General features: G+C 44.9%; 2 protein-coding genes across 3 annotated transcripts in view; both read left to right on the top strand.

The window, feature by feature from the left end:
- On the top strand, nt 1-13,636 carry LOC124471937 (rho-related GTP-binding protein RhoA-D). The gene is made up of 5 exons (XM_047026607.1): nt 1-160; nt 6,049-6,206; nt 8,545-8,665; nt 9,298-9,428; nt 9,983-13,636. The coding sequence occupies exons 2-5, from the start codon at nt 6,051-6,053 to the stop codon at nt 10,154-10,156; spliced, it is 582 nt and encodes a 193-aa protein (XP_046882563.1). The 5' UTR covers nt 1-160; nt 6,049-6,050; the 3' UTR covers nt 10,157-13,636.
- Nucleotides 13,637-14,307: 671 nt separating this feature from the next.
- LOC124471085 (interferon-induced very large GTPase 1-like) overlaps nt 14,308-21,340 on the top strand; it is a 12,507-nt gene continuing 5,474 nt past the window's right edge. For both annotated transcript variants that reach the window (XM_047025417.1, XM_047025418.1), the window contains exons 1-12: nt 14,308-14,369; nt 14,683-14,812; nt 16,663-16,767; nt 16,977-17,072; nt 17,693-17,996; nt 18,679-18,712; nt 18,876-19,142; nt 19,234-19,503; nt 19,604-19,876; nt 19,968-20,237; nt 20,634-20,900; nt 21,027-21,302. In XM_047025417.1, coding sequence (XP_046881373.1) covers nt 14,757-14,812; nt 16,663-16,767; nt 16,977-17,072; nt 17,693-17,996; nt 18,679-18,712; nt 18,876-19,142; nt 19,234-19,503; nt 19,604-19,876; nt 19,968-20,237; nt 20,634-20,900; nt 21,027-21,302 — 2,218 coding nt within the window. In that variant the 5' untranslated portion in view covers nt 14,308-14,369; nt 14,683-14,756. The remainder of the gene's footprint in view (nt 14,370-14,682; nt 14,813-16,662; nt 16,768-16,976; nt 17,073-17,692; nt 17,997-18,678; nt 18,713-18,875; nt 19,143-19,233; nt 19,504-19,603; nt 19,877-19,967; nt 20,238-20,633; nt 20,901-21,026; nt 21,303-21,340) is intronic.

Here is a 21,340-nt window from a genome sequence, read left to right as displayed (position 1 = left end):
CACTGCCACAGTCGTTCTACCGATCAGTGGGAGGATCCTATGTTTGTCTGCCCCGTTACTTAGCACCCTCTTTGTAATTTACCGATTACTGCAGCAAGGGTGTCACGGTCCGGAGGAGAAGCAAGTCGGGACTAAAATCTAATCAGGCGGCTGACTGAAGGTACGTTTCGTCTTGAAATGTCTTATTCCTAAAGTAGCGTATGCTTGGTGTTTTCCCCCCAACATTCTTGGAGAATAAGTGAGCGGAATGTACAGTACTCCGATTTCACAGAAATAGGTGGTGGCCTTGTCGAGATCACTGTTTGACAGCCGATAAGTTTTTCGAGTTATAGTCTCTCGGTCTTTCCGTGATTTTTGAGGTCTGTCAAACCATTTATTTGATGTGACAACTGTTTGCCCACAGCCACAACTGCTGATACATTTGTTTCTGAAGAGAAAACCTACTTAGTTCATACGTAAGGCTGCAATGAAACGAACAGTCGGTAGCCTACTCGCTTCTCGATCAGGCATAGGATACTGGATTAGTCGTAATTCTCTGTCGTGATCATTGATTTGCCCTTTCAGAGCTGATTCGACAATGAGTTCTTACTCGCTTTTGGACTACATGTTCATGTCGACTACTGCCATGGGACCAAAACAAGACAGAAATAGGATTAGGTAAAACAAGGATAGGGCGTTGTTTTGGTAGAAATGGCAATTACTGCGCGCATAGTGCAACAGTGCAAAGTGCCAGATAAGAGGAAACTAAACAAGTCAATCATTCAAGACTAATCAGAAACAATCATACGCGACCATACCATTTGCTGAATAGGTATAGCCTAATATCTGTAAACTGAAAAAAGAACGGTGAGTTGTTGCGCCTGTTGAGCGCTGCTGTTCTGTGATTTGGAAAGGAATGCAGTTTCCGTGTGCCCCCTTCCCGGTAGAGAACATAGGCGGGACTGCCAACCCGTCGGCCCTGCTCGACCGCTTAGCGTGAGCTTCCCGTGAGATACTAAACTGAAGTGACTGGTCTGTTATCTTAACATGACTCATCATGACACATACTCAGGTCCTCGCCACCTAGTCAAAAAAGCCAATAGAGCAGTCATACCTCTCAGGTCAAATAAGCATACCGTTTTAAATTCAGGCCTGTGTGTTTTCGCCATTAAAATGAACGTCAACATGACTTGTGGGCTTTCCATTTCCCTTGTATTCTCGACCCTATAGCGCAAATCCTCTGTTCTGACTTGTCGCAAATATTTGTTCATACAGCCAGCCAAGCTACTGCGACCTGTCTTAAAGCGGCAACGTAACTGCTCTTTGAACGGGACCACTGATAGCTCTCTCCCTTTGAGAAATGTAGCGTATTCACACAGGAAGAAAATACAGTGTATTAAATTAACCTGAATTATGAAGAGTTGAACAGTTTGCAGCCGCAAACTTCTTTTGTGAGGAGTATCTGCCAGTATGGCGGTGGAGATATCTACCTGAGTCATGCATCGTGATCGTGCTGAGCGCCTCTCAGGCCAGCCAACCAGTAAACCAGCCAGGCAACCAGCCAGACAGTAAACCAGCCAGCCAGTCAGCCAGCCAGTAAACCAGCCAGTCAGCCAGCCAGTAAACCAGCCAGCCAGGCAACCAGCCAGACAGTAAACCAGCCAGTCAGAAGTTGTCCAGGGCGTGAACTTTGACCCATTTCTGAGCTTGGCGGCTCAGAGAGGTGGAGTAAAATTCTTGAGCCTTCTAAAAGACCTGCAATGTTTCTGAGTCTCAGGATTATCGTTAGTGACCAACCTGCCCCTCAACCCCATGTAGTCCAGCTAACAGTATTACTGTGTAGACTGTCCCATATATCTACCTCTTTGAGAACACTCTCTAGAGAAGTCAGCAGGGTTGTTGTTGAGACATGAACTTACATTTGACATCTAAATGTGAAATGTAAATTCAAAAGTTCCATTCCAAGTTTATGTTCTGTGTTTAAAACTTGACACTGCTTTCTCACTGGTGGAATTTTCCATTGTCCACTCATCATTGGTGTTTGAGTTTGACCAATTGTGCCTTCAAGTCTTCATTACTGTCCAATCAGGAAGCGATCTGAGCATTAACGTCAGATGACCTATCAGTTCTGGCTTCCAGAGTTCGAGCAAAACAGGAAGTACCATAACAAAACAAGTGTCTGTTTTTAGTTTACAGTAAGCGAAACTAGACGAGACAAATCTGATTTCTAAATGTTGTTTGAAGGGACAGTGATAACAGCAATATTTGGATTGGCTCAAAATATATGTAGTTTTTACGATTTGGATCTGTAGTTTGTACTGTTAGGATCAATACTGTTGGGATATGTAGTTCATATGTTCTGGATCAGTAGTTTGTACTGCTGGGATCTGTAGTTTGTACTGTTCTATTTTGTAGCTTGTGAAAGCTCACCAAGTTTCTTCCCTCATGCTCGGTCTCTTCATATCTGTCTCTCCCTCTTTCCACCTCTGTTTTTATCTGTCCTGTTTTTCCCTCTTCCTCTCTCTTTGTCTTCATCTGTGTCTCTCTCCCTCTCCGTGTCTCTCTCCCTCTCTGTGTCTCTCCCTCTCTGTGTCTCTCTCCCTCTCTGTGTCTCTCTCCCTCTCTGTGTCTCTCTCACTCTTCCTGTCTTTTCTCTTTCTCATTCCTTTCTCTTCTGCCCCCCCCCTGTTGATAGGATACTTGGCTCTAAGGCTTGTGTTTAGGGAAGGAAATTGAAGCCCTTTTACTGTAGTCAAACAAGCCAGAATGGTTCATAATACCCATGTAGGTAAAGTACATATTTACGGGAGAAATAGTTTCAATAGTTTCAGTATGTGCTCTAGAGAAATGAGGCTTTTTACAGTTGGCATTCCCTGTTTTAGTACTAACATAAATTAATTCAGCCATGCTGCAATAGGGTCCGAATTAAAAATCCAAATCCTAAAGCATTTTAATCCAGGCCACAATAACGGATTGTGTCAAGAATAATGTGCTAAACTTGAATTGAGCGTCTCACTAAAATGTTTACTGAACCTCATATTGTACATCATTGACCTATGGACTTTTGTAAAGCTCTCTCTTGGAAGTCGCTTTGGATAAAAGTGTCTGCTAAATGAATACATTTAAATGAACTTCTCTTGCTGTATCCACCTTAATGAAACTCAGAGTGTGCTGGTTAAACTCGGTGCAGAAGATTGCTGACTTGCAATGTACATTTATTCATTTAGCAGACGCTTTTATCCAAAGCGACTTCCAAGAGAGAGCTTACAAAAGAGCATAGGTCACTGATCATAACAACGAGGTAGTCCCAAACATTGCAAGTAGCCAAAACATGAAGCATACATTGTGAAAAGCTAAACAAGTGCCAAAGGGAAGACCCATAAGAGCATGCAGTTATACAAGTTACAAATTAAACAACATGAACCACAAAAGTGCAGGACTGTACCTGTAGAAGAACAATCAACAGTAAAATATTTCACAGCGAGTACAAGACTTAACTTTTGTTATATCTAACCTAAAAGAGCAACAAGTCACTCAATAAGTGTCATTGTGATCCTGGAGGAAACTAACTAACAAGTCCAGCCAAGCATTTTTAAGTGCCGTTGTACTCCCGGAACAATTGCGTCTTGAGCCTTTTCTTGAAGGTGGGGAGACAGTCAGTGTCCCTGATGGAGGTGGGGAGCTGGTTCCACCATTGGGGGGCCAGGCAGGAGAAGAGCTTGTGTTGGGACCGGGCAGTCTTGAGCGGTGGGACCACCAGGCGGTTGTCTGAAGAAGACCGTAGGTGACGGGTGGGGGTGTAAGGCTGCAGGAGAGACTTGATGTAGACGGGTGCAGTCCCGTTCACTGCTCGGAAGGTCAGTACCAGGGTCTTGAATCTGATACGGGCGTTATGTAGCGACCAATCATTCATCATCTCAATCTCCATTCCAGGAGGGCTAGCAGGGAGGTCTACCTATGAGCGCTAGCTATCTGGACATGTGGTATCTTATCATGTTGGCTCTGTGAGAAGAGCAGCTGTGTGTGTGTGTGTTTAGGTGGGGGTGGGCGGCTGCTTGTCCAGGCTCTGCCCAGGCCTGCACAAACAGAGCTGCACGGAGATCATTTCCACCCCAGCCTCTGCTTAGCCTCTGTCCTAGCCCCAGTCCTACCCCCAGCCCCACTCCCAGCCCTAACCCCAGCCCTAGCTCCAGCCCTAACCCAAGCCCTATGGCCCTGCTCCTGCCAAAGCCCCAGCCCTACCCCTACCCACAGCCCTAACCCTAGCCCCAGCCCTAGCCCCAGCCCTAAGGCCCTGCTCCAGCCCGTAGCCCCAGGTCAAACCTTAGCCCTAGCTCCAACCTCATAACTATTAGCTTTGCACAGGAAGTGGCATGTTTTTGTTTCACAGTGTGGGTCTTCTGTATAGCTTCTCTCAATCTTCCTCCCTGTGCAGATCAAGGACTAACCCATCTCTAAATATTTGGACAGTCCCTGCACTCACCCAGCCTTAGACCCCTGGGTGTTACATCATGTACAGAATATATTCATTCAATACTCTCTATGTACTCTTCTTGTACTTTGGTTTAATGTGTTCACAATCTACAATATTGTAACATAATTGACTTTTGTAGCAGACACTTTTATCCAAAGATACAAATAGACTTACCTGTGACTTCATGATCTGTTGTAAAATACTGTAACCACTAAGCTATGTATAAATCCCTATGCTCTTTTTCAATGGCTCTGCACCGAGCTAAACCCATCCCCATGCATGATTCATAAAAAAATTGTTCTCTTCTTTCTCTCTGACTCTGTCTCCATCCCTCCACGGAGGCCGGTGCTCTGGGCCCAGACTACTCTGGGGAGGGTAAGGGGCTGAGGGTGGGTCTGTGAGGGATGCTGGTGGAGGGTTAGGGGCTGAGGGTGGGTCTGTGAGGGATGCTGATGGAGGGTTAGGGGCTGAGGCTGGGTCTGTGAGGGATGCTGGTGGAGGGTTAGGGGCTGAGGCTGGGTCTGTGAGGGATGCTTATGGAGGGTTAGGGGCTGAGGCTGGGTCTGTGAGGGATGCTGATGGAGGGTTAGGGGCTGAGGCTGGGTCTGTGAGGGATGCTGATGGAGGGTTAGGGGCTGGGTCTGTGAGGGATGCTGGTGGAGGGTTAGGGGCTGGGTCTGTGAGGGATGCTGATGGAGGGTTAGGGGCTGGGTCTGTAAGGGATGCTGATGGAGGGTTAGGGGCTGGGTCTGTGAGGGATGCTGATGAAGGGTTAGGGGCTGAGGCTGGGTCTGTGAGGGATGCTGATGGAGGGTTAGGGGCTGGGTCTGTGAGGGATGCTGATGGAGGTTCACTGCAGGACCTGCTGAAGCAGCCTGTTCTCTGAGCCTCAGGCCTAGGGTGGAGAAGGAGGCAGGCTCATGACTTCATCCACAGCTGCTCAGACACCACGCCTCGTCCATCATCCACTTTGGCAGACTCATCCCATCCATCTCTCCCTCCCTTTTCCCTTTCTATAACCCCCTTCTCCCTCTCCTCCCTTCTCCCCCATCTCCTCCATCCCCCCCTCTTCCCCACTCTCCTCCCTCCCTCCTCCCCCTCATCCCTCCCTGTCCTGTCCTGTCCCTCCCCCCTCCTCCTCTTTCCCCCATGGGTCTCAGTAATCTAGATTTAGCATTGAGGATTCAACGTCTGTCACTGCAGCTGTCTCTCTCTTTCTCTCTCTCTCTTCTTCTCTCTCTGTTCCTCTCTCTCTCTCACTCTCTTCCTCTCTCCTGCTGGGCTTGTGAGAACCTCCCTCCAGAGAGGGTGTTGAGACAGACAGGTGTTCAGAGTGTTTCACCTTGTCTCACAGAGCTCAGTCGACCACACAGCTCTCAGTCTAGATGCTTCAGTCCTCACCTGTACAGGGCCTCTGAACGTTCCGGAGCTTTCTTTATAGAACACACACGAGTAGAACACGCTTACAATTTGACAGTTTGTTGTTGTTAAACCGATTTGTGTGAAGACCCTTTCGGTCTTCCTGTTTGCTAACTCAGATGGTCTGAGGTGAGTCTATCACCAAAGCTGACTGGATGTGTCCCTGTGTTCCACAGCGATGGCGGCCATTCGGAAGAAGCTGGTGATCGTGGGGGACGGAGCGTGTGGGAAGACCTGTCTGCTCATCGTCTTCAGTAAAGACCAGTTCCCAGAGGTCTACGTGCCCACCGTGTTCGAGAACTACATCGCCGACATCGAGGTCGACGGAAAACAGGTGTGTGTGCTGCGGCCTCGAAGTTGTGCATGTAGGGAAACAATCGATTGATCAATCAAGATTGTTGCTAGAAATGAAGTTAAAAAATAAACTATATCCAGACAGCACAGTTGAGGATAACATATATATATATATATATATGGGAGAAAATGGGATGTGTGTGTGTGTGTGGGGGGGGGGTCTCAAGTAGAAAAAGACAAGGGTACAAGGTATCTAGAACTTACCTGGTCATTTAAAGACTCCCCCAGATGTGAAAGATCTTGATCTGGCTATGTGTTATTTTGAACTTGTTTTGTTTTGTTTGGGGGAGGGGGGGACTGTTTGTGCGCTGACGAGCGGTGAGTCAGAGGGTGTTGGCGAGCTCAACAAGACCCAGGGGTCAGAAGTCAGACAGCTCTGTTCTCCTGCTCTGACCACCACAGCATCCCACTCAGCAAAACAGGAAACAGGAAATGACTGTTCTCACTGGCTTCCTGTTCAGACCAGGAACCCCCCTACCCCCACCCTTCCCCCCTTCCCCCGGCTCTCTCTCTCTCCCTCCTTCTACCTCCCTTGCTCTGACAAATGCCTCTCATTTCCTGCGGGAGGGACTGGAGGGGCGATAGGGCCTCTCATCTGGAAAGGAAATGCACTGACCCAACTGTTGTGTCCTCTTGCAGCCCCTCAGAACAACCCCCTTTTTTTGACCACTGACCATAAGATCAGTGTTCTCACCACACAGCCTTCCAATCCTCTTCCTCAGAGGAAGTGGTGCTCGCTCTCTCTCTCTCTCTCTCTCTCCCTCGCTCTCTCTCCCTCCCTCGCTCTCTCTCTCTCTCTCTCTCTCGCGCTCTCTCTCGCTCTCTCTCTCATTTGCTGTTTGTAACGTACTATCCCCAAAGTATTTTCTCACTCTCTTCATCAAAGCTTTGGCTCCTGGGTGCTGTTCTATAGCTGCCAACATCCCTCCTCACTCCCCTCCGCCATCGCACCGGCCTGGTGACATAACTACTCAATTAACTATGCATTAAGTTAATAGCTCTTTTAAAGTTACTTGAGAATCCATCAAACTTCAGACCACTCACAGAAGAGGCTGTAATGGAGAGTGATTCACTGGAAAGCTTTATTCTAGTAAGCACATACACACACACACACACACAGAGGAGAGAACAGAAGGTATCTCGTTTATACCCTCTAATCGACTGATTTGCCTAATAGAATTAATCAGTGGTGTGATTGGATAAAGCCAGACCTCATCCTGTCTCTGATTGGCTGAGGAGGTAATGAGACGTTCAGCTAACGTACCTCTCAGCTGGATAGACACACACACACATTAAGCTTACACACCCACACACACCAGGCCTTCACACTCTCTCTCACACACACACACCAGGCCTGGACACACACACGCCAGACCTGCGCACACACACACATACCAGACTAACACCCACATTATACCTCCAGCAGTAGACAGAGGTTCTTATCAGCCAGACCAGTCAGGGTGCGGGCTCTCACATGCTTCTCGCCCTCTCAGATGACCGCAAGCAGGTGGAATGTGTCGGGCTTTGTTGAGCCTGCATGGTGCGCTACGCTGTTGACTTCCTGGTTCCTGGGGGGAAATGTGGAGGGAGAGGAACCCACACAATGCTCTGTAAACATCTGCTGTTTGATGTAGAGTTCATTCTGTTTTTTGAAAGATGTACTATTCTGATGTACGATCAATTCTATTAAAGATTTTTTTTTTTTTTTTTTTACATACTGTACATTATAGCTTTGCAAAAATATCTCTGCTCTATGCAGTTCTCTCGTTCTGCAGTTTAGTACTTTATAAATCAGCTGTTCCAACATAATGTACATAATGCTCTACAAACATCTCCCGAGTACAGAACATTATGGGTTTCTAAAAGATATCTTGTTCTGCTGGATAGTACACCATGTGCCTGCGGCGGAGGCTAGCAGCATTAGCATCAGTTCCTTATGTCACATTATTCCTGGGTTAACTTCTCTGAGAGAAGTACCCCGGGATAAATATCAAACAGTGACTCTGGTGGAGTTTACTTGTGTTTATTTGTTTTGTGTATGTCTTCTAAAATGAGTGTGTGTGTGTGTAGTTCTGTCAGGGTTTAGGGTTATAGCTCTGCCGTAGGGCATGGGATTGCAGATCAAGAGATTGCAGGTTAAATTCCTGACCTGTACTTTGCTTTGAGTAAATGTACCTGCTAGATGAACACATTATTCCTTCTGAGTATCTTCAAATAATGTTTTTTTTATTTTTGATATATATTAGTTTGCTGAGTTCTCTCTGCCTGGTGGTCTTGCTTGCCCTTAAACGTCTTCTTCTTCTGTGGTGTGAGTTCAGGTGGAGCTGGCACTGTGGGACACAGCAGGCCAGGAGGACTACGACAGGCTGAGGCCTCTGTCCTACCCTGACACAGATGTCATCCTCATGTGCTTCTCCATCGACAGCCCTGACAGCTTAGGTAGGTGTCCAGGATACAGCCATGAAGACTTGAAGCGCAGCTTCACAAACTATTTCTGTCTTGAAAATGGAAAACAGTGTCTCATTGTAATCTCATCCTCTCTCTATAACTATATATTGCCACTTGACTTATCTCCTTATCCCCATCGCCCCCCCCCCCCCCCCCCCCCCCCCCACACATCAGTAGAAATCTAAAATTACATAATTTTCATCTTGGTGGGGTTTTCAGTTTCCCGAAGCATATGTGACTCAAAGATAACAATAGACCTGATGATCCCTTTCCTGGAACAGGAAGCTTTATGAATTATGACGGTGTTAGTAGTTGTAGCCGAGGGGAATTCTTTACCTCACTCCTCCTCAGTGTAAAAACAGCCCACCCAGCGCTAGCGAAAAGCTAGCTTGTTGGTGATGTTGCTTGCCAGTAGTCTAGCTCGAAGGTCAGAGGTCCAGAGTTCGAAGCCCGGTGTGGGTGAAGATCAGAAGGAAGTCAGGGAGCTGTCATGTAGTTTCCCTCCTGGCTCTCTAGCTGCCTGAGGTCTCCTAAACTGTGTCCTAACTTCCTCCCTGTCTTAACTTCCTGTGTCCTAACTTCCTGTGTTCTAACCTCTTCCTTGTGTTCCTGTGTTCCGCCAGAGAACATTCCGGAGAAGTGGACTCCTGAGGTGAAGCACTTCTGTCCCAACGTTCCCATCATCCTGGTGGGCAACAAGAAGGACCTGAGGAACGATGAGCACACCAGGAGAGAGCTGGCCAAGATGAAGCAGGTATACACACGCGTACAGTATCACACACACAGTATCACACACATAGTATCACACACACACCTACAGTATCACACACACACACTTACAGTATAACACACACACACACCTACAGTATAACACACACTTGGGTTAGCCTGTTGCTTTTCTATGACCACGGTTTGTCTGTCAAGGTGTTGAAGGGTGACCCGAATAGACTAAAGGTTATGTCAGTAAACCTTTAGAAAGACAATATGCCGAAAACATGATCATGGACTTAAGATAATATATGGACTGATAACATGTACTCCGATAAGATCATAGATAAAGTATCTTCATGGAACTTAACGTTCAAAAACCATAGCTGTGGACTTCTCTGATTAGTAGCTAATGTTATGTAAGGTACGGCTTTGTAGATAGATATTACCGCATACCACGGATATGTTTTGTGGTAGTCCTTGTAGTTCAGTTTCATGGATGGTGTTTATGGCATTATATTGTTCTAAAACATGGATGTTGGTTCACAAAGTTTCAAGAACTGATTGTGTGTGCATGTTTGTGTGTGTGTGTGTGTGTAGGAGCCAGTGAAGCCTGAGGAGGGCAGGGACATGGCCAACCGCATCAGTGCCTTCGGCTACCTGGAGTGCTCCGCCAAGACCAAGGACGGCGTGCGTGAGGTGTTTGAGATGGCCACAAGGGCGGCACTGCAGGTCCGCAAGCGCAAGAAGAGATCTGGCTGTCTGCTGCTATGAGCTGTCAGCACAGCTCATAAACAACAACATCAACAACATCATCAACAACAACAACACACAAGAGTGACTGAGCAGTACCAGACAGCTTCGTACTGTATGACGTATCTCACATTTTACGCCAAGCGGATGAACGTGCTGAATCCTGGAAGGAACAGTGGGAGGTTGGGTTTTAGGATGACGCAGGTTCAAAATGGCTGTTTCAACTGCTTGTGTTTAGCTTGTTTCCTTCAATGACACAATCTGTTCTTTTCCTGACGATTTTCCTGTCTGGTTTTTCCTCCACTGAGGAGAGTTTGTGTTTGTCTGCAACGTTAGCTTGTTTTTCCCAAAGACAGTTTTCCCCCTTTAATCTTTGGTTGAATCTTTCTGAATGACACCGTGTTCCGGGGCGTGATCCAGGAAACCAGACTAGTTGAGGTGAAGGGGCTCCTGTTTCATGCTAGATGACCACCATTAAGGCCAGAGCCTTCTCTCCTCTTCAGAGCCAGTGCTCCTGACATCTCTGTAAGGCTCCTAGGCTCCCTCTGGTAGGACAAACGCTGTGGACCTCACCTCACACACACTGCTGAAATCTCTGAGTAACACACTTTAGTGTTAAACCTCTGGCTTTGTTCTTGGTTAGCACATTATAGCATTTATTAAAAGGTTAGTCCACACCCCGAACACGACAGCGGCATTGTGATGCCTCAGACGCTTATAAGCAGAGGGCCGTGCTACACTCAAACTGTACACTAGTACCAGCCTCCTGGGCCTGAGAACAGACAGACAGGCCCGTCCAGACAGACGGGCCCGTCCAGACAGACGGGCCCGTCCAGACAGACGGGGCCGTCCAGACAGACGGGGCCGTCCAGACAGATGGGGCCGTCCAGACAGATGGGGCCGTCCAGACAGACGGGGCCGTCCAGACAAACAGGCCCATCCAGACAGACAGGCCCGTCCAGACAGACAGGGCCTTCCAGACAGACAGGCCCGTCCAGACAGACAGGGCCTTCCAGACAGACAGGGCCGTCCAGACCGCCCCTCACTACATGACTCACCTCTGCACGCAGGCTGGGGGCCAGGGAGGAGACGTGTTCAAAGTGATGTCACATGGCCAATTGATCTTTTCTGGGAAACCATCCCTGTTTGTTTGTGTGTGCAGGTTTCTGTTGAGTGTGCTTCTGCCCCTCTCTCCTAGAGTGACAACTTTCTTTTGTGTTCTAGAATGAGAATCTGTTTTTAGAATGAGAACCACACGTGTTTCTGCTGTTGTTTCTGTTGTTGTTGTTGTTTTAATGAGGACTTCAAGTGTGTTAAAACTATAACCTATGTTAGTGTTCTTGAATGCAGGTGTGGGTGTAGAGTACTAGAATGTTAACCGACCTGTTCTAGAAGGAGAATGTCTTTGTGTGGTATCTCGGTTGCCACGGTTACATCATTGTGGCACTGGGTGGCCATGTTGGAGCTGATCCTTGGTTCTAGATCCTGGGTTCTAGTTCCCAGATCCTGGGTTCTAGGTCCTGGGTTCTAGGTCCAGGGTCCAGGTCTGACTGCATTCCAGAACAGGAACGACTGGAGAGTTTGTAAGGATTTGTTAGTCTTCTTCCAGTGCCTTCTCTTACCAAGCCAGACGTGTGCCTTTGGCGTTCCCGTGGAGACAAGGGGCTGGTGGTGTTAGGGAGGGGGGGGGGGGCGACCTGATGACACAGTCCCATCAGACACCTCACATGGCCCGCAGGCCATGTCCTGCTTTAGGGTCAGGGTTACTAGGGTCAGGGTTACTAGGGTCAGGGTTACTAGGGTCAGGGTTACTAGGGTCAGGGTCACTAGGGTCAGGGTCAGGGTTACTAACGGGCTGAGACACCAGGACAGCGACAGGCTCTGGCCTCTAGGGGGCCTCTCAACACAGAGGTTCTGACAGTACTGGGCTTAGTATTGCACAAATGTTACGTTATCATTTAAACTGTCAGTTGAGCACAAAATGTAGGAGCTAGTTTGTCGGCTGGTTTTGGCTCTGAGAGTTGTCTAGCAACTTATACTCTTGATAAGGAATCTCTCCTGCTTTAGTTTTACGACCACGTGGACCAAGGCAATTAAAGGACCAGACCTAGGCCTAGACTTGTAGGCGATGTATCTCTCTCTATCCCCCTCTCTCTTCTCTACTCTCCCTCCCTCTACTCTCTCTCTCATTAAAACCCAGCATCTTAGAGGGCCTCCAGGTCTGAGTTGGTGACCAGGGGCAGCTAGCGCGGACGTAGACATGACAACACTTCAACTGTGTTCATTCCTATCTGAGTTACGATGTTAAGCAGCTTAAATCCCAGAGAGCCTATTTGTTAGAATTCATCAAAGCGCTTCTCATAATCCTGTGTGTCTGATCCTCCCATCCCTGGCTCTCAGTCCCAACATGGCCGCCGCTTCATGGCGTGTTGGTCAGACTTGGCGGGGTCACCTGCTGTGTGACGCTGGATGAGTCAGGGGAAGAGCAGTGGGTAGATGGGCAGAAGCACCTCTGAGATCAATACAGAAAAGGACACGACGCGTCGACTGACAGACTGACCTTAACCGCAAGCTCATTTACTTCAAAATTTACAAAGGCTCTTGGGCGCTCAATCGACGTGTGTGACACGTGAAATAGTGATCCGAGGTTGTGGCGATGTTGACAAATTCCATTCTTCAGTTTCGTGTGTTAACCACTTTGAAGAAGAGAACAGTGGCTCCCCCTGCTGGCTGACAGACAAACTGCAACAGAACAGCATTGGACTGCTTTTGGTTGGGCTTAAGTTGATGATTGTCCACACAGAGAAGGAGAATTGCAGTTCAAGTTAATGATAAATTGTGGATATATTAAAGCACAACGTCACAAAAAGCGTAACTAAACTATGCATATAACTGTCACTGTCCCTAACAAGCACACCTGAAAACTGCAACTGCTTAGTAACCACGGGGATTATCTTCTACGTTTGTGTATAGCATAATGGTCACAAACTGCAGCATCATGCCAGTGTGAATGCCAAGGGTTTGTTATGAAGGCAGAGAAGGAGAAGATGTTGTGAGAGCACCCAGACTGAGAGCAGCATGATGCTGGGTCAGTCTGATCACAGAAGGTTTCACCTGGACTCCGCGCTATGTATGCTAACTACGCTAACGCTAACCTTATCTTTATAATGCTGCATGAGCAACCCTGGTTTCTACAACACAAACTCTCTCTCTCTCACACACACACACACACTCCTACAGTTAACCACAGTCACTCACCCTTACACACAAACACTCACTCACACTGTACATCACACGCGCACTAACACACATAACTTCGGGAACCCGTTTATGCTCTGTGTAGGTGTAACATCTCTTTTCTGAAAGTATTTAAGATGATAAAGTATATCAATCCAGATTCATAGTAAAGCTCATTGTAAGACGGCTTTTTAAACTTACAGTGTTGTATTGAAAGTTTTAAGTGAACATGAACAATGTTAATAAACTATTTAAGAATAACCAGACCTGGTCGTATTCTTCAGTTTAATGTTTGTGAAGCACATCATCCTCGTTGCTGGTTGCTGTCATGGTTCATCCCAATTTGACGTCACAGACAGGAAGCTGATCTCTCCAGCAGAGGGCAGTATTGACAGAAAAGTGGTACTACAAGCGCTAATGCGAACACGTTCTACTTCAAATCGAAATAGACGAGCAGAATCAGTCTGTGTATGTCCGTTAACTGTGTGTTTACTCATCCCAATGAATTAAAAGCTCTTGATAAGAGCGTCTGCTAAATGACTAAATGTAAAACCAATGGCAGGTGCGTCGTTTTCATGATCACAAAAGGAGCATTCACGTATGCGTCTTTAATTAATACGTGTTTTCAGTATAGACTGTAAAAATACCTCAATTAGGCTACAGTCTAACAAAAGGCCATCCTGATCCTATATTCTGAAGACATACAACCCATCATGCCACACTTTCAGGCTTAGCAAATACAATATAGTATTGTATCATTGTTCATAACTGTGTGTAGGTTTGTGTTCTATCCTAAAATCGAATTAAAAACGAAATAAAACACAGTAATGGGAAATGGAGTCAAACACAATGTCCACATGCGGGATAGGATGTTCATGATGATCCATCGACAAAAAATATTTTTTGTCTGTATAAGCCTACTTTAGAGGCGTAGCCGACACGATAAGTGAAAGTGAAATTAGGTTGGGCACAATTTGATCATGGTTGTCTCTGAAAGGTGGGCGATGTACATAACTGCTATTATTATTATTATTATTACAATATCTATTGCGCTGTGTTTATTAGGTTGCGTAAACTTAGCAGGTGATTTAGTTTTGATAGATTTGGGCCGTTCATAGTGATGAAAAATTACTTCAAACTGATCTTATCTTATTTCTTGTTGTGTCGGCGCATTACAGTAGCAACGTAGGCTACCCCAAGTCTGAAGTGCGTCACGCCTAATAGGCTAACTTAAAATAAAGTCGGTAAGCCATCGCCTTCCATTTGACATGGTAGCCTATAAAGAATGTTTGTGAATTGTTAATTTGCAGGCATGAATCGTGATTCGGTGCTTCTTGGGTCAGAAGGATGAACTAGAGTTTGTTTGGAAGCAATCCAAAAAAACATGGCGGGGACTCCAGCAGAACATACCAGGGAGCACGTGACCTCTTCTGTAAAAAGGTATGAATTAGATAAAGAATCTTCTTGTATTTGTTTTTGTCACAAAAGGACAGAGTACGGCTGGAGCAAAATTATTGGAACATTTAAAAGTCAGTTTAAGAAAAGCGAACTTCATAAAACTATCAAAATTAAAAAGCTTGTATTTCTGTAAAATCAAACAGTGGTGCCACATTGTTGGTTTCTGATCCAGTATTTTCAGTGCCTGCTTGTATAATGATGTGATCTTTGACTGTTGTCTGGGAGGCTTGGCCCCATACAGTAACACAGTAGGATAAATGAGAAAGTACCATGGCATGAAAAAACAGTAAAGCTGCCTTGACCGATATGTGATGCCTTATCGTTCTGAAAGATTTCAGATTTGTCCGGACAGTCTTACAGAGTTTGTTAATGTGTTTGTTGAATTTGAGGTGGGAATCCAAAATAATACCTAAACATTTAAATTCCTGAACTTCCTCTATGGCCCCTCGGTCTATTTTTATAGGACACTTGGCTTTCCCTCCTATAGAGAAGCACATAGATACCGTCTTTTTGACGTTGAGCGTCAGATGGTTATCTTTGAGCCACTGGGATATACCCTCCATTTCCTTGGTCAGGGTCTCTGCTGCTGCACTTGCTGTCCTGGCTGATGCATAAATTACTGTGTCGTCAGCGTACATTTGACAGTTGGCTGACTGACTGCATGTTGGTAAATAATTTATGTATAAGCTAAAGAGCAGAGGCCCCAAGATGGAGCCCTGTGGGATACCCATTGTGGATTGTAGGGGCGTTGAGAGTTCAGTGTTCATTTTAACACGTTGCTCTCTATGCTCCAGATATGATGCAAACCAGCCGATAGCATGTTCAGAGAAGTTAAACAGGTGGTGAGTTTATTCAAGAGTATATTGTGGTTCACTGTGTCAAAGGCCTTTTTTAGGTCTATGAACTACACCCACAACATTACCCTTGCCCAACTTTCTCTTGATGTTCTCGGTAAGGTAGCAGTTAGCCATTTCTGCAGAGTACCCTGGTCTAAATCCAAACTGTTTGGAGTTGATAAATGTATTGCTTTCCAGATGGTCTACTAGCTGTTCTTTAATAATCTTTTCTAAGATTCTGGAAAGAGCAGGTAATATTGAGATTGGCCTATAACTGCCCACTTGATCCTTTGCATCAGCCTTGAACATTGGGGTAATAGATGGCTTGTTTCCAACGTTTTGGGAATTTGCCCACTCTGATGGAAAGGTTTAGCAGGTGGGTTACAGGTTTAACCAGGGAAGAACAGTGAGTTCTGATAAACTGAACTGTTTGAACAGTTTATCTTAATGAATGATAGTTCAGTGGAGGATGGAGGAGGATGCCAGTCAGCTATACATGTCCCGCTCATGAAAAAGGCAAATCTGTCCCCCACACTTTTTTATTAAACATCACAACAAGAAAGTAAAGGCAAGGAAGTAGCCTATATGCAAAACCATGGTCACCTAGTCTGTGGGATAGTATGTCTCAATTTGCTGACAGTGGATTGGCACCTTTACTGACATTCAGAGAAGAAAACCACTAGTTGATATCCCTTATCTTTTAACCAGGCCCGCAACCAGAATCAAAGTTTCAGCTAGGTCCAAATTCAGATCATAGCTCAAGGGAAATGTTGATATTTGGAGAAGGGCAATATTCTAATAAATAATGACTTGTTTTGTGTGTGTGCGCGTGTTTTTTTTTTTTTTTTACAAAGTCTGACTCATATGTAGTCATGGCCCCGCTTTTTTAAGATTTATCTTTTTATCCAAAGCAATTTTTGGAAAAGTGCATATAGAAACTACTGCAGGCTGTGAAATTGTGAACTGAAACTTGGAAATATTGCTGCATTGTTTTAGGATGGGTGAGGAGAGTCAGGAATTCCTCAGTTATATGTCCATGAAGAGTGACCGGTCAATGGGGGAACCCATTAACTTCAAAGAGGGAAGTGTGATCCAACAAGGGTAAATAATAGTTTAATTACATAATCAGGATATTCAGTGGAGTTTTCCCTTGTCTTCATTAAGAGTCTAATGTTGGTTTAGGTGCAGTTCTATTGGCATATGTCAAACCTTCTGTAACAGTGCTTTTAAAAGGGACTATACAAATAAGATTTTATTTTATTTGAATGTAAGAATTAATTGATGGGTTTATTTGTATTTGTCACTATCAGTACTCATATCTGCACAGATCGTCTTGCCAGACCAGAATCACCAACTACCAATACAGCCCCGAGTGACAAATCCATTGACCGTCCCATTCACTTTCAGTAAGGAATCTTAAAAATCTTAAAATAGATGTGATAAACGGTGTTCAGTTGTAATGAACACACTCAGGACTCACTGAATCCAAGTACAGGCTTTTTATGAATAAGGCATAGGCAGACAAGTAGGGTCAAGCAGGGGTAATCAAAGCAATACAGGTCATAAGATAAGATAGAACTTTATAAATCTCAAAGGAAATTGTAGTAACAGAAATTACAACAACATAAGAATAAATAAATGAAAATAAAAAGTGAAGAAAGAAAAATCCAAGCGAGTAGTCTGGTAACAAGCACAGGTTGGCCAGGTGCAAACAGGTTGTTTAAGGCAAGGTCAAGTTCAGTTCCAGGACAAAAAATTAAGAGAAATTCATAACATCTGAGTGCTTTTCAATGCACTGATGTATACCGGAAGGGTTTGTGTATGATAATTGGCCATGTTCATGTATCACTTTGAGTGTTTGGCTGAAAATGAAATTTTATGAAACTGAAAAAATGAAGAGGCAAGATTTTGCTTAAATTGGGGTGTGTAATTATTGTTTAAATGTTTTATCTTAATTCTGAGTCAGTGTGGGAATCAATAAGTCAAAACAAGTGACCGTATGCTTACGTCTTCTTCTTAATGATAGGTCAGGAAATCGTCTCTGTGACTCCTGTTCTGAGTTTTTGAACACTGAGACACAAGCTGTGAAGTCCTGCCTGACCTGCAGTAACTCCTACTGTGAGACTCACGTCAGGAAGCACTACACTGAAGCACGTTTCAAGAAACACGAGCTAGTGGATGTGTCAAGAGGCCTGGAGCTCTGTGAGGGACATGGCAAACCTCTGGAGGTGTTCTGCTTGACTGACCAGATGTTCGTCTGCAGTCAGTGTTCAGTAACACGACATCAAGGACACAACATCCGCCATGAGACAGAACTACCTGGGGGAAAGGTAGTTGGTTTTTGTTCTTATTCCAATGAACAGGAAACTCTGTTAAGATTATAGAATTTTGCAATAAAATGTATTTATTTAGCAGTCACTTATCCAAAGTGTCGTACATGGGGAGATTTGAACCTGCGAGTACAACCCTCTACCTTTGAACTAGACCTATTGCAATACAGGAAATATGAGATTAGAAACATTGGATTAATACATTTGTAAACAACAAAAGTCATTAATTTATCAGGTGTACACGCCATGTAATTTTTAACAAAGGCATATTTTGAACATGGCAAGCAACTGCTACTTGGTAAGCACAAAGATCAAACAGACCTGGGATCAGATTTACTTTTACTATTAGGGAGTCAGATGGCTGAGCAGTTAGAGAATCAAGCTATTAATCAGAAGGTTGCCGGTTCAATTCTGTCCGTTTAAAATGATGTTGTGTCCTTGGGGATGGCACTTCACCCTACTTGCCTTAGGGAGAATGTCCCTGTACTTGTAAGTAAGTCGCTCTGGATAAGAGTCTCTGCTAAAAGACTAAATGTAATGTAACTGTATTACTCACTATAGGCAAATCCTTCACACTGTAGTTGACCCAGGTCGGATTACGAGTTCTGAAGACTAAAGCGAGCAATGTAGTGTGATGAGTCTTTTGACGGATTCAAAAACCTTTCGGTTTATGTATCTACAGGGCACCGGAACGGAGGAACCAGCCTCAAATAATTGTAGGTTTGTGTCCTGAGAAATTGAACGTCAAAGACCATTAACACATTTATCACCTAAAATAATGTCAAAGTGCTTTTGTAAAGTGTTCAGTTGTGTTGCCTTTAGTTCTGTAGTTCTTCATGCTGTGCCCCTATGAACCTATCCCTCTCTGTCCCTTCTCAGTACTGCCCCCTCCTGGAGAGATCAGCTTCCTGTATGTTAAGGCCAACTCAGTGACTCTGAACTGGGGGCGTCCAGAGGGCCTGGAAGGACCCAGGACATTTAAGGTGGCCTGGGAGAGTGATGGAGAACCAAAGAGTCTTGAATTAATTGACATGTACAAAGTGGAAATAACTGGACTCCAACCTGGTCAGAAGTACGAGTTCAGAGTGGCCTCAAAAGGGGACCATGGCAAACACAGTAAATATGTCTTAGCAACTACTTACACAGGTAAAGTGAACTATGCTTGCCTATGACTTAACATGTTTTCACAACTCTTTGTTTTGTTTTAAGTCTTTAAACTCATTTCAAATTCTCTCAGTGGTCCCACCTGCCAGGGACATTACAGTTGGCAGATCTGAAGAAACTTCCTTCGATGTTCGCTGGTCCAAAGCTCTAGGAATGGATTATGTTCCTCATCACTTCATCATAACCTGCACAAGTCCAGGGACAGATTCTCTGGCAATACACACTGAGGTCTGCCACACAACACTGACTGACCTGCAGCCTGACAAGCAGTACACTGTTGAAGTCTCAGCTGTGATGAACAATGGAAGACGAAGCAAACCTGTCTCTACAACCATATACACTAGTAAGACACACAGTACCCATTTTACAGACCTCAAAATGTACCATAAGCAACATGTATACGTACACATTGTTTGAGCCTTCTTGAAATTGTTGTAAATTAGGTATCCCTGCACCTGTCAAGCTGACAGTTGTCTTCGTGGACACCACATCAGCCACTGTTAGCTGGGAACAGCCAGATGGAATGAACCAAATCCAACTCCAGTACCAGGTCTCCTACCAGACTCCAGGAACAGATCGTCACATCACCACCTCCACCTCCTCACTCAACATCACTCTTGCTGACCTGAGACCTGCCTCTGAGTACTCTGTCAGTGTCTGTTGTCTATTACACAACAGGCTGATGAGTCCATCTGTGTCAACGACCTTCACCACTAGTAAGGCCTGGTCTTATCTGTTTTTCATGGTAAAACACCCCTGGCAACCACTGTTTATCTCATCAAGCAAAATGGCTCCCTTTTACTTCAGGAGTTCCAGCACCAGCTGACCTGACCACAGAGCAGTTACAGCCCTCCTCTGTGTCCCTGCGCTGGACCAAGGCTGAAGGAATGGAGACAATCCCACATCATTTCCTCATAACCTACTGCACCCCAGGAACACAAATCCTGGAAATAGAGACTGAGGACTGCCACACAAAACTTTCTGGCCTGCAACCTGGCACTTTGTACACTGTCAGCATCTTAACTATGTTGAACACTAGAGAAAAGAGTGAACCTATCTCCACAACCATCAACATGGGTGAGAATGATTCCTTTTACTCATTCCAATTCTGTATGTTGAGATTCTTAAAACTTTAAATGGACCTGATTGGTCTGGATGTCCACAGACCAGTTGTAACCATTCAGGGACCTGTCACTTTTACACTGCAAATTTAAGCTTCTATCCATCTACTTTTGTTTGAAGAGTAACTACACAACCCAATTTCAGACTCTGAAATAATTATTTTAGGGCTTCCTCAAACACTCATGAACATCAAATTATCATACACAACCCCTCTCAGTCTGTTAAGTTAGAGTACCTCAATAAGGCATGTTGCACACATTTCTTCAAAAAAGGATTTGCCACTTGGGGAAAAGATTTAACATTGTTCTTACTTGCAACTTGCAACAATGCTAATCCTTGTTTGTGTTTCAGGTATTGATTCCCCAAGATACATAACTGTTCACTCAGTAACAACCTCCTCAATATCACTGAGCTGGCCACCACCTGATGGCCCAGAAGAACAACCACAAAAGTTCAGAGTTGAATGGGCTTCTTGTGGACATTCTGGCGACAATATTGTTGAAGAGGCATCCTATGACATAACTAACCTCATGCCTGGCAGAGAGTATGACATTAGAGTTGCAACCATTGGAGACAACAAACAACTTAGCAAGTTTGTTCAAACAAAACAGTACACAGGTGAGAGCAAAGATTGTTTTGCAAACGTTTGCTTTCTGTCTGTGTGGTTTTTGTAAGAGTTGTTCTACCTCCCTCATCTCAGGTGCATGTTGTTATTGATGGTTTACTTGATGTCTTTTTTTCTAGAACCAACTTCCCCTGAAAACTTGAGGGTGGACAAGGTTGACCATAAATCTGTCACATTGTCTTGGTACAAACCAGTTAACATGGACAATGTGTCATATTCATTCACCATTAAGTATTCCTGCAACGCAGAGCAAGAAGAGCAAAAAGAACAGAAAACTAACAACAGTGCTGTTATTTCCGGCCTCAAATCAGGAACATTATACACCTTTTATGTAGTCACCATGCTACAAAATGGCAGTACGAGCTTGAGAGAAACCTCAACACAACAACGCACAAGTAAGTCAGATTTTCAAACCTGAAGAAAATACCAATTG

The sequence above is a fragment of the Hypomesus transpacificus genome, chromosome 9 (assembly GCF_021917145.1).
Source record: "Hypomesus transpacificus isolate Combined female chromosome 9, fHypTra1, whole genome shotgun sequence".
NCBI classification, from domain to species: Eukaryota; Metazoa; Chordata; class Actinopteri; order Osmeriformes; family Osmeridae; genus Hypomesus; species Hypomesus transpacificus.
This window is presented reverse-complemented; position numbering and strand designations above follow the sequence as displayed.

Bases quoted from the DNA above. Each gene is read 5' to 3' on its own strand.
- LOC124471937 (XM_047026607.1), top strand. From the start codon at position 6,051: ATGGCGGCCATTCGGAAGAAGCTGGTGATCGTGGGGGACGGAGCGTGT. The intron at 6,207-8,544 runs GTGTGTGTGCTG...GTGTGAGTTCAG, and splicing joins TCGAGGTCGACGGAAAACAG to GTGGAGCTGGCACTGTGGGA. The intron at 8,666-9,297 runs GTAGGTGTCCAG...GTGTTCCGCCAG, and splicing joins CGACAGCCCTGACAGCTTAG to AGAACATTCCGGAGAAGTGG.